Below are 13,402 nucleotides of genomic sequence, written 5' to 3' on the forward strand. Positions count from 1 at the left end.
AACAGTACTAGTGCAAATTCATTAAGAAAAACTGTATGTGTTTTATTTTTTTTTTTTTTTCTTTATAAAATAATGATTTAACATAATGAAACCACAGAAACCACAAAAAGTAAAATACAAAACACAACCAAAATAAATAAATGAAAAATTACAAATTTCTGAAATAAAGTACAAAACAAAAACACTACAAAATACATTAAATGGCTAATACTATACTATAAAAATGAAGTCAATTACAAAAATGAGAAATAAAACATTCACAAAATAAAAAGTATAAATAACAGTAATAAATTCCTACAATAAATAACAATACTGTGTAAAGAATTTAATAAACCCAAACACACCGTTTTGCATGTGTTTTAAAAATCGTTTGGTTTTTTAAACGGGGAACAACAGGAATTGTCCTTATAAACCATGTTTACCATTGTATTAACCACCATGTCAGTTAATATTAAAACACATTTGTATCCTCACAAACACCATATAATACCAGTACACACACACCCACAACCACACACCACAACCTTCTTTCTTAGACACACATTATAACATCTGATCATTTTTGATTGATCCAATGAGTGCATCTGCTATAATGATTTCAGACCCCACTCATTCTAATGAAGTGATGACACTCTCTTGAAACATGGAACATGGAGCAGAAAGGCCTTATGTCATCATTTACTCAGGCTTATGTCTTTTAAAAAAAGGACGAGTGGTGCTGGGCGTGTCTCTTCTTTAAACAATGAAAATGAATGGGGTAGGTGCATGCTGCTGAACTCCAAAATGACCAAAAAACAATATAAAATGTTGTAATGTGCTATATGTTGCAGTCAAAAAAAAATAAATGATTTTGTTAATTGTTTTGACAGAAGTCTCATTAGACCCAACAAACAGTAAAAACAGTAAATTGTGAAAATATTATTACAATTTAAAATAACTATTTTAAAAATGACTACTTGCTATTAGCACAAAGCTGAATTTTGCGGCATCATTTCTTCCAGTGTGTTCAGTGTCACATCATCCTTCAGAAATCATTCTAATATAATATCCTGATCTAGGCTGCTTAAGAAAACATTTCTCATTATTATCAATGTTAGTAACGTTTGCTCGCTTAATATAGATATATATAAAATATATATAAATATATATATATATATATATATACATATATTATATATATATATATATATAATATAGAATATATAATAATATAGAATGATATATCTTAAGTATATATATATATATATATATATATGAAACTATCATAACTGCTATTTCAAATTTAGGGTAAAAAAAAAGGAAATTAGTACCTTTATTTATATTTAGTAAGAAATGTTGATTGATCAAAAGTGACAGTAAAGGCATTTATACTGTTACACAAAAGCTTCTCTTATTTCAAATAAATGCTGTTCTCTTTTGAGAACGTTCTATTCAATCCTGAGAAAACAACAAAACAGCAAATCACAATATTAGAATGATTTCTGAAGGGTCAGTGACACTAAAGACTGGAGTAATGAATGATTTATATTAAAATAGTTTTATTATTTAATTTACAGTTATATTTTATTTGATATACAGTACATCAACATTCTGGACAACTTTGATGAACTTTTTTGAAAATGCTGACTACTGTATTTTCACAATATTAAAATTAACAATTTAACCTGCATTTTTGATCAAATAAATTGCAGCTTTGTGAGCAGTAAGGGACAATTTTCAAACATTCATTTATCCAATTATATTCAGAATTGATTTTCGACTAGTAGAGTAGGATCAAGAGTCATCTAAAGTGTCTTTTAAACCCCACACAGAAGAATCGCACTTAACATGTCAATTCATCTAGACTGTGTGTTTCAAAACTTTAAGAAGGAGAACCGCTCAGAGAGACCCTAAATAAAATAAGGTGAAAAATCTTCTCTGCCTAAAAGCCAAAGAAAGTGCAAGTCAGAGATTGCCTGTACCATCCTCACAGTTTAAACAAGAATCCAAAGAGACTCTGGCATTCAGACATCAAAGACATGGCTTCAAACAATGAAATTTCCGTGGATTCTCTGTTAAAGGGAACAGATAGGCTGATGCTTTACTGAAGCTGTTTCAAAGGGTCTTTTTAGGAATGTAACGCACGATAATAGACATAATTTTGACAAATGCAACGCAATTATACAATGCCTGAGATAATGTTATCTTCATCCTTTATAAAAATTAGATTTTTTTATTGGTTTCCTCCTTCCACTGCAAAGAATCTCATGTCTGGATAACATCAAGCTGTGACAGATTTTAATGGCTTACCTAAAGATGAATTCATGGAGTTCCAGTTTGAAAGCGTTTTTATCTTAAACTAGTTTTAAGAACCAGTTTCAACCATCACAGGCGCTGTAATATTGTGTTATCGGGTTGTTGACTGAGTATATCTGTGTGTTTGTGTGTATATATTAGATATATATATATATTTATATGTACAATTATCCACCAAATATTGATCTATATCATTCAATTCCAAAACCTTAACTCACTTTGTTATGCAACACTAAAAATGCATAATGGTTTAAAAGTAACTAATAGCATCCTTTCTATAGGCCATAAGATATTTTAACTGACTCATTTCGTACAAATCTACACAGAAATATGTTTGTGGGAAAATGATGAATGCTACCTAGCATTTATGATGAACATGTGGAGGACAGACACAGCAGCATTATTTGAACAGGAATCTGTTTGGCAAGTCGGAAGAAATATTCGGTAAACAGTGGACAGTATTTCTGTGTGCTGCACCTCTGACACTAAAGAGATCGCTGCCTGCCTGCTGGACTGCCAGAGGACGCTTGTAAACCCCACACCATCTGTGCCTTCAGATACTGACTTAGAGAAAATGTGTCCCCCTGATCACCGCTAAACCGCCTAAGAGCAGGTCACGGCCGAAGACAGAATGCAGTGTTTTTAACCGTATGGCAGGATGACCGTAACTCCTCTGAGATCCTCAAGTTGTTTACCTACCCAGCCATGAGCACAAATCACCTGCCTGTATCACTTACACACACAGAAACCTCATCTGCAAAACCGTGCTTCCTGAAAAACACATGGCACAAAGCTGCTGCTAGTTTCTGTAACAGTTCAAAAAACGGTTGAGTTCTGTAAGGTTTTTAAAGTGTTTTTTGTCCACTTAATGTTCAAAAAAGATGGGCATTCTTTTGATTAAAAATACAGAAAAACAAAGCAAAAAAAAGCCTGTTCAATTATATTTGAAAATGTAGTTTATTCCTATGTATTTGCCTTTGATGACAGAGCAGAAGTGTCTGATTTTACACTTACCTGCTCAAGTAACATTCATGTGTCACTCGCTTGAAACCAGGTTGTGCTGCTTGGCATTTTTTGTGGAAACTGAATACGTGTTCTTTGAAATAGACAGGTAAAAAAAACAAAAAACAAAACAAAAAACTTGCTGACCCCCTAAACTTTGAAATCAGTGTATGAGTATTTTTTTCATCCACACTTAATAAAATAGATTATTTTTGCAAGAAAAAAGAAACGTTTTGATTTTTTTTTTTTTTTGCATCATATGTTGCAAAAAAAAACAAAAAAAAACAAAAAAAAAAAAAAAAATCCACACCAATTCCACTTGAATTTAATGGATCTTGAGCCATTATTATATACTTATTTTTTTGCAGTTATTCTCAATAGTGAGTATCATTACTACTAAAGTCCATTTTTTATAAAAACATTTGCTGAATAAAGAAAAAAAAAAACCAACATGATCACAAACTTGAGATTTGTCCTTATGCCAACAAAAGTAATATAAAAAACAAACAACTCTCAGAAACATTATGCCAACAGAAGGAAGTGAAAGAGGCAACAACTTTCAGAAACAGTACGCTTTAATAAGCCTCCATCCAGCATAATAAGAAACACAATTCCGTCTCTTAGCAGCTAAATAAATAAATTAATAAACTCACACACTCAGCAAGAACTGTCAAGAACAAAGCAAGCAAGCACAGGAAACTCCCCTCCAGAAAAAGAGATGTTCAAAATCACATCCACAAGAAGAGAAATGCTCTATTGTGTAAACTACAAAAACTTTCCATGCACCATTCTGGAACTTGTGGGATGAATCAGAATGGTACGTCGCACTGGAGAACTCCTGATACTATAGCTACAAGACAAATAACAAAGAAAAGACTGACTCACAGTATGTAAGTTTACAGTCACTACAGTACAGAAACTGTGAAATATAAACTCGCAATTACATTTTTTTTGTTTAGTTTTTCTTTTGTGGCACAAACAAATAAGTCAGAATTGCGAGAAACTAAGTCTAAACTATGAGGGAAAAGTCTGAATTATGATTATTATTTTTTTTATTCTGTGGCAGAAATGGGCTTCCATACCATACAAACAAAAATAAAAACATTCAAGCATGAACAAGCCAAACGTTTAGCAAAATGCATTTATTAACGCATAGATGAAGTCATTTAATATGCAAAAAAATTTAAGTAATTATTTACAGGGCTTAATATAAAGAAACACTTGAATACATATGAACTAAATTCCTGCCACATTATTATCTAAAAATACAACAACTTTCAAAATAGAAACCATAAAGGGGAAAAACCAAAAGGCCCGCGCAGAGTAAGATTAGTCCAATATCTCAATTTACCCACAATCAGCCTTTGTGAGGAGGGACGGTGCCATGCTTCTACCAGGAACTGAAGTCTCCAAAACCTGTTCTGCCTTTGGGTCTCTTGGCAGGAGCTTCACTAGTGGAGGGTTTTTCACCATCTGGGTGGGAATGTTTCCTGATGAAGAAGAGTGAATAAGATATTAAAGTTAATTAGGTTTGTGTAATTGATTCAGTAGTGATTATGCGAGTCCAGCCTCAGCAGTTTGTCTGGCACGTTTCAGAGCACAATGTTTTGTGAATCTGTCACAATGTTAAATGCAGGTTTTGCAAAAAAAAAAGCTGTTGTTGAATGAAACCGCAGCAAATCTGAAACTTGAATGCAAATGCTATTACTCATCATTTCACATGCAAAGAGTTTAGCCAATGACAAGGGAAGTCCTTTACATACAGAGCTCTTAAAGGTGCAGTAGCCTGTTTAAATCTAGGGTTCTTAGAAAGGGTGAAAATAAAAACCTACACTTTCAGTTGTAATTAGTCTTTTATGGTATCTTTAAATCAGTGTTAACCTACAATACAAATGAAGGTCATACAGTATAAAAAAATAAAACTTAAGTAAAAAAAATACAAAACAAGAAAAGGATATACTTAAAATACAAAAAGTATACAAATAGGAAAAAACAAAATACATGGCAAATTAATCTCATTTGCATTAAAAAAAAATCATTCATCCTTTTATAATTTTTTTAATGTCTTTTCTTTCTCATTTTCTAAACTCCTTTAATAGAATCTAAATTGCCAGTTCTTTGAGTTATTTTGAGCTCATTTAATTATCTGAACCCCATGTTTGTGATAATCAAAAACTCAGAATGAAATAAAAAAGCATATTTTTTTCATAATACTTGCAGGCAGCTTGTGCATGTGAAAAACAGCGCTGTTCCCATCAGGTAACAGTGATGTGTGTGTGTGTGTGTGTGTGCGTGAGAAGCAGTGGGGTTGTGAGGGATAATTAGAATGATCTCCTGCTGTTCTCAGTAAACTCTGCTGATATCCTGAGTCCTGCTGTGCCGTGGGACAAACCCCTCACTAGTGACACCCACAAACACACTCATTTGCCATCAGAGCAGCTTTATATAAGAATTATCCATCTGCCCCATTACAAAAATATTAACACTGGCCAAAATACTATAGTAATGTAGTATCTATCTATCTATCTATCTATCTATCTATCTATCTATCTATCTATCTGTCTGTCTGTCTGTCTATCTTATATTACAAAGACATAATACAAAGTTCTTCATATTAGAGTATAAATCAGTTTTGGTTAAATCCTTTTTTTTTTGCCATAATGCTGTAGTCTCAGTATGAAAATGCTGAAATCCTATAACCTTTTGATAGATAACAACAAATAACATTTATTCCTACAAACCAAACAAAAGATTGCTTTCCATGAATAGTTTTTTGTGATAAAGATGAGTTTTACCAGAGTAAATTTCAGACTTTGAAAGTCAACAGACTTTATGTATTCCATATGAATCATTTCTGTGCTTGCAGGAAAGCTTCTGGTAATGTAACTCATATTTATTACTTCAGTAATGATCAAATAACCTCCTCACTGTTGCAAGAGAAGTATTTGTGGATATTCAACTGAAATAAATCAATGCAATATCACGCAATATAAAAAGATCTATCAGGTCTTATAATATTACACAGTTTTCATATTCAACTGCTGGGCATTATCCCGGATGTGTGTGTGTGTGTGTGTGAACTCACGTGGCAGCTGTGTTGATGTATTTGCCCACTCCTGGTCTGAAGGTTTTAGGCTTGTCCTCTGTTTTTGCCTTGTTGACTGAAGCAGAAGTTTGCGCTCTCTCTTCCTCCTGTTTCTGTGCTTCCTTCTCTCTCTCGGCTGCAATCTAAACACACACACAGTGTCAGATCAATGGCACGGCATGAAAACACAACAAATATGAAATTGCATACAAATGCTTACCTGTGCATCGGCTTCCTCATACGGGTCCACAAATACTGAAGTGCTCAGCAGCTTTATCTCAGACTGATAATGTAAAGAGAAACAGAGAGTCAGAGAAAACACTCTTCCCATATTAGCATGCTGTTACCTTTTCAGAAATGTAAATCTTGAAAAGGAAAAACAAAAAGCACTGAAGCAAAATGTCAAAAAGTCTTCTGCCCCAAGCTATAACATTTTACATGAAGAAGACAAAAAAGGTTGAAATTCTGCTGTTTTAAATTGGACTATTTTCTCTTTTGGCACTGTGGGATTTGACAGCAGGTGGAAAAATATAAACAAACAGGAGGCACCATGAATCAACATAAAGCACACACAGCCTTGCACTGCTGACACACGCTTGTGCAACCGAATCGTACATTTCTGATGCTTCACAAGGGAAATAAGTGGCTTCTGCACCTTGGGTTTGTCTGTCTTCGGATCGCTTTCAACATTCTCCATCGCTGTGAGGGTCTCCAAACCACCAACCACTCTAAAAGAAAGCAAGAGAGGGACAGAATCTGGTTAAAATCCTGCTGCAAAGTGTAAACAAGTTGTGATAATATCTCTAATGAGACCGAATCAAACTCTCTCACTGTAGCCAACAATCTTCAACTTTTCTTACAATCTCTCTTTTCTCTTTACTGTGTAGCCAAAAAATGACCTACACTCTCAAAAGAATGGAGAAAAATAAGGGCTTTGTCATTAAAAAAAATGTCAACAAGAATATCACATTAATAGCAGCATAGCCATTACTAAAAATGGCCTCTGACAGGTGTCGTAATACTTTCGGCATGGAAGTTATGCGGGCAACATTACCAGCCAACCTCATACACGAATAACTCGAGCTTGTGGGCGTATTGCTGATGTCAAGAACCGCGCTCGGAAACAAATCAAATCCGGAAAAGGAGCCGAAACAGAGTAAACATCGGCACTGCTTTCCATCGACTGGAGACAACTGATGGACTTGAAAGAAATGAGCTTCGACTCCGAACTTTTTCGATCGATAATGAAGAGAGAGAGGAGAGAGAGCGAGAGAGGAGCGCGCCCCGGCGCTTTCACTCCAATGATATTCAGAGCGGTCATTTTTGAAAGCAACAGAGTCAATTGCGTGTGTCTCACGGGTGAATGCTTGAGAGTTGGCAGCTTGGTTACGTTGTTGGCGCTAGCTAACAACATCATTATGTTGACTATTGATGTTTGACAGAATTTAATTTAGTCATATACAAATTCAAAAATAAATAAAATATGAACATATTCAAAGGTGAAATAGCTTGAAGATGTCCTAAATCACTTGACATGAAAATGGAAAAACGCTCCTTTAGGCTTCTGCTATGGCTCTAGGGTTGTTGTGAAGGTGAAGCATAGAGACTATACTTAGAGTTGACCATACTTTATTGAGGCATAGTCAAACTGGTATGGAAGTGAGAAATAATCATAGATAACAGCTTTAAAGGAACAACACATCCAAAAATGACAAGGTTATTTATCCTCATCGTGAGCACATGCTAAAGAAGAGCAAAAAAGGACTGTAAAATACTTATTTTAAGTCTTAAATAAATACAACAGCTTTAAAAGGTTTGTTATTGTTTATAAATATTACTATAAATTGGCAGTAAAATAAAAATAACTGCTAGTAACTTGAAAATAAATTTGCAAAATGTTTGCCAATGACGAGCACATAAAATTACAAAAACTGAAAATCTTATTCAAATAAATAAATACTATATATAAATAAAAAATAAATAAACTAACTAACTCAATGCCTTCCAAACATTTAAAAAAAAGTCACTGCTAGTCTTAAAAATATTAAAAATAAATATACAAAACATAATATGGCTTCAGAAGTTTTGAAAAACTGTGCTTCTATAATCATTTTAGCAATTAACCAATTAACAAATCTACAACATTGCTAATGATGAGTAAATGATGCCCCATTTGTCTTTTTGCTGTGTTGGATCTATATGCACACATGCTGTGAACTTTCTCTCTTTGTACAGCTGTTCCTATTAAACAGAAGCCTCACGTTGCCCCATAGGCTGAGGGTCGAGGGGTGTGTGTGTGTGTGTGTGTGTGTGTGTGTGTGTTCTCACAGCACATGCTCAGTAAGTACACACAGACTGAGGGGTGGATGTGAGTGTGCACAGGAGTTAGGTTCAGGCTTATGCTGACAAGCCTCTGAATTCCACAGCTAGAGTCCAAGGATTTCAACTCAGTGCCAAACGGGCAAGACTTTCCCTCAGAGTGCAAGTGTGTGTGTGTGTGTGTGCTGGAATGTTCTGATTCAACAGAAGACATGCTTTTCCCCAGGAAGGGCTTCACACAGAGAAAGCTGACCAAATGAGAAATTCACCATTTAACCTACACTGGAATCACCGTAATGAACACAATCTCTACACAAATACACAAACAAGCATACATTTTAAGATAAACATATACTACCAATCAAATGTTTGTGGTAAGATATTTTTTTTTTTTTTTTTTTTTTTTTTAAAGAAATTAACACTCTTATTCAGCAAGGATGCATTAAAATTATCAAAAGTGACAGTGTGAATATTTATATAAAAAAGATTTATATTTCAAATAAATGCTATTCTTTTGAAATTTATAATCAAAGAACCTTAAAAAAAAAATCAGTTTTCACAAATAAGCAGCACAACTGTTTACAACACTGATGATGATAAATAAAATGTTTAAGTTATTTCTGAAGGATCATCTGACACTGAAGACTGGAGTAATGACTGCTGAAAATTCAGCTTTAACATCACAGGAATAACACATTTTTAAATTATGTTCATACAAAAAATGTTTTTAAATTAACTTTAGTTCTTTTAAATTGTGATAATATTTCACAATATTACCATTTTTATTTTTTATCAGATAAATGCAACTTTGGTGAGCACAGAAAACTTTCTAAAGCATAAAAAAAAAATCTTAAAGAATTATTCTTTTTTTTTGAACGGTAGTGTAGAGATTCATGATTGATATCACTGTCAATTATTTTAAAACTGCATGTCAGCCTAAAACATTGAAAAAACTTTGCAGTTATAATTGCAATTTCAATTATTTATTAAACTAATTGGGCAAACCTAAAATACTTAAAAAAAAAAAAAAAAAAAAAAAAAAAAAAAAAAAGTGTTTACCAACCCTTTAAAGAATCTATTTCTTTTTAAATGATAAAACTTGATTTTTTTTTTATTTATTCATTTTTTTCTCTGATGAAGCTGTTTGACTGTGAATGTCCCATTACTGAAGACAAATAAATCCATAAATAAAATTACCTTCCAAACACAGTGTGTTTCCGGTCCAGGTATGTGCATGAGCGAAATGTTATAAAGCTGAAAGTAAACAGAAAATAACTTTTTGTAAGGGCAATTTCATACTTAAACTATATTTGCATTTCATGAGCTAAACATCAGTGCTTACAAAGGCAACAAAAATAGTGTTACATTTTCAGGTCAGTTTAGGCTTTGATTCCTCCCATTTGTTATTGCTGGTTACAGAGGGTTAAAGTAGTACAAGAAATACAAGACCAACCAGAATCCAGTATGCAAATATCAGAATGACGTCATAGGTGTTGTTAGATTTAGAATCCAGAAAATACTAGCAGTGTCAAAGGTCAATATTTAAAACTGAATCTTAAATTTCTGTTAAAGAGGTTTATAAAAACCCAAAGCAGACATCAGGTTAAAGTGATACAAAGTTTGAACAGAGTCTCTATGTTAAGAGACTCAGGCTGAATTAATTCATAGGTTTAAAAGAATCTCTAAACAGCGTGTTTGATATTAATCCAGTCACTGTAATGAGCAGATGAAACATTTACTCACAACTGGGATTTATTTGTGTTGGGTCCTGAGTTAGCCATGCTCAGAATACCACGACCCGTGTGAGACAGATTGGGCCTGAACTCGTCCTTGAATGGCTTCCCCCAGTAAGACTCTCCTCCTAATACACACAACGACAGAGAGACGAACGCCAGGAGGGGGAACAATATGGATATTGAACACAATGGGGAGCATGTGTATGAGATTATGAGTAATACATCATGACACGCCAATAACAACCCTGCCGTATGCGGCATCACATCTGCAGTCTGGTATAATTAAATTACAATAAAAAAACAAAAGAACCAACACAACAAAAAAACAAAACAATAACACAAACACAAACACAAACACATATGAACAAAAATGAAGTGTCATTTCTATGACACTAGCGGCACCAAACGGGATTGCAAAACATATTCTGGTCCCCTTATATATCTCAAGTCCCTTATTCAATGTCTTTGGGATTTTTTCTTTTACTTTAAAAAGTACCACACTTCTTAATAAAGCCACACGATTTGAGGATAAATTCATGTCTGTTGCACAAATGATGGTGGGACAGTTTATGTACTGAAGTTCAGTAGGTTTAGTTGTTCGAGCAAATCTTAAACACTAAGCAATATGCCACGAAAACATCTTTTGAACATTAGTATGTAATGCAGTAGTCTGGCTATTTAATTCTTCCCACAGATTTTACACTGAAATATTAAAGCAGTTTAACTGAACTTGACCTAGATTGTCTTTTTGAACTTCAAATCATTTATAAAATCACTAACCCAGTGCCACAGGCACAGGCACCATGCGTCGTTTTCTCCCACCATAAACAAACACCTCATGCCAAAGGCCTCCAAATCAGGTACACTAATTAACGCTTCATCACGCTCAATCAAAAGCTCTGCTGGATGCAGCTCTCTCAGCGAGCGATCATGTGTGTGTGTGTGTGTGTGTGTGTGTGTGTGTGTGCGTGCAGAGACTGACATGAGACACTGCTCAAATGCAAGATTAGGAAATTTTTCCCACAACTTGGTGTTCTGAGACACCTGCACCTACTGAATTCACACAGTCATGTGAGTTTGAAAATCTTTTATACTTCTCGAGGAGCAGTGGCACATGATTCTAGCTGTAGCAGAGCAGGAAGGAGTTTAACACCCGGCAGCTGGTGTCGTTGTGGAGCGATGGCTATATGGTGCACAAATCTGCCTTTGAAAAAACTTGCACACCCTCATAAACATTCCCCAGGTGACATTTCTGCATAATTTATGACCTTACTGACATTTCTACCCCATGCCACTGACTTGATTAAAAAGGATGAGAAAAATGAGGATGAAAATCAACCGGACAGAATAACAAGGCTGCCAAGGTAAAAAAAAAAAAAAAGCAATTCATTTAATAATTTTGAGCACTTAAGAAACCACATTAAAGAAATATTAAAATCCAGAGTTAGATCCAAGCATCTGTGGTTTGCTGTGGATTAGCACAGAAAATTTTGACAACAACAGTCAATGGGCCAAGTTCATTATAGATGTCGCCTAATAGATTTCCATTAAAGGAATAGTTCAGCCAAAAATGAAAATTTGCTGAAAAGCTGCTCACCCTCAGGGCATCCAAGATGTAGATGAGGTTGTTTGTTCATCGGAACAGATTTAGAGAAATTTAGCATTTCATGCTAATGAGATCATCACAATAATCCACAAGTAGGAAACAAATCCATCAAAGTATTTTAACTTTAAACCATCGCTTCTGGCTAAAATAGTCCATAACCCTATTGTCTTCTCAATCCACCAACATATTTTTTTGCTTGTAAACAGTGCTTGATCTGTGATATATATCTCCTGATTTAACTGGAAGAAAGGGTTTAAAGTTAAAATGTCCTAATGATGGATTTGTTTCTTTCAAACACAGGTTTTCACTTCACAAGATGTTAATTAATGGACTGGAGTTGTTTTTATGTTTTGTTTTGTTTTTATCAGCTGTTTGGACTCTCATTCTGACGGCACCCATTCACTGCAGAGGATCCATTGGTGAGCAAGTGATGTAATGGCAAATTATTTGGAGACAGAGGTGAATAGTTATAATTATACCATATATTTTACTTTCAATATTATGACTTAATTACTTAAAAAATAATGCAATAAACAATAAATCAGGTCCTTTGACCGATACAAAAAAAATAAAAAATACATTTCAGGCAAAGGGAATCTATTCAAGCTTGAAGTACCACATTTATGTTTTGAGTCTGCAGTGACTAATGAAAAATTACTGTAGATGGAAATATACAATTAATTGTGTTTAATCTGATTAAGCTCAAAATCAACACAAAAAACACAAACATAAGATTTAAAAAATATATACAACTAAACAAAGTACCACATAAAACTACCAACACAAAACTAACAACAACAGGTATAAAAATTAGTAAACAAGCGCAAATATTCTTTGTCATATGGGAAAGTTTTTTATGATCTTCTCCTTTTTTCCTTTACGTATAAAGATCTTTATTTCCACACACAGGTATATCTAAAGATGTCTGTGCACATCAATGCGCGTTGTGATGTCTTCTGCAGAACTGATAGCAAACTGCTGTGTAAGAAGCCTTCATTTAATTTTGAACAAGAAACCTAGAGAATCATAATCACTGCACATTCATTCACAGCCTAACAGCGCACCATTATTACAGAACGCTGCATCTCTTCAAAGCAACATTGTGTGATTTGTCACACTCATGACTTCACAGCATCCAAAACACATTTTGATAATTTGGTTACTATTATCTATTTTTCAACTAAATGGAGGAAAACAGGACAGCTGAAGACATGAAAGACTTCAAAATAAAATAAATAAGCCATGTTATTATGGTTGGTATAACATCAACATTTATCAATACACATCTTTTAATGGTTCATATTAAAGGAATAGTTCACACAGAAATGTCAGAAATTTTTTACTCTGTATGACTCTTTC

The 13,402-nt window shown here is 34.0% G+C and overlaps 1 protein-coding gene across 1 annotated transcript in view; it reads right to left on the reverse strand.

Annotated features, from left to right (window-relative positions):
* Window positions 1-4,421: 4,421 nt before the first annotated feature.
* Window positions 4,422-13,402, reverse strand: part of LOC109079221 (peptidylprolyl isomerase (cyclophilin)-like 2) — a 34,914-nt gene continuing 25,933 nt past the window's right edge. Inside the window, exons 15-20 of the mRNA XM_042723444.1 lie at window positions 10,445-10,562; window positions 9,899-9,955; window positions 7,038-7,110; window positions 6,603-6,665; window positions 6,383-6,525; window positions 4,422-4,787 (exon numbers count right to left, since the gene is read on the reverse strand). Of these exons, the coding sequence (XP_042579378.1) occupies window positions 4,688-4,787; window positions 6,383-6,525; window positions 6,603-6,665; window positions 7,038-7,110; window positions 9,899-9,955; window positions 10,445-10,562 (554 nt within the window). The 3' untranslated portion in view covers window positions 4,422-4,687. The remainder of the gene's footprint in view (window positions 4,788-6,382; window positions 6,526-6,602; window positions 6,666-7,037; window positions 7,111-9,898; window positions 9,956-10,444; window positions 10,563-13,402) is intronic.

This window comes from Cyprinus carpio, chromosome B5 (genome assembly GCF_018340385.1).
Source record: "Cyprinus carpio isolate SPL01 chromosome B5, ASM1834038v1, whole genome shotgun sequence".
Classification (NCBI taxonomy): Eukaryota; Metazoa; Chordata; class Actinopteri; order Cypriniformes; family Cyprinidae; genus Cyprinus; species Cyprinus carpio.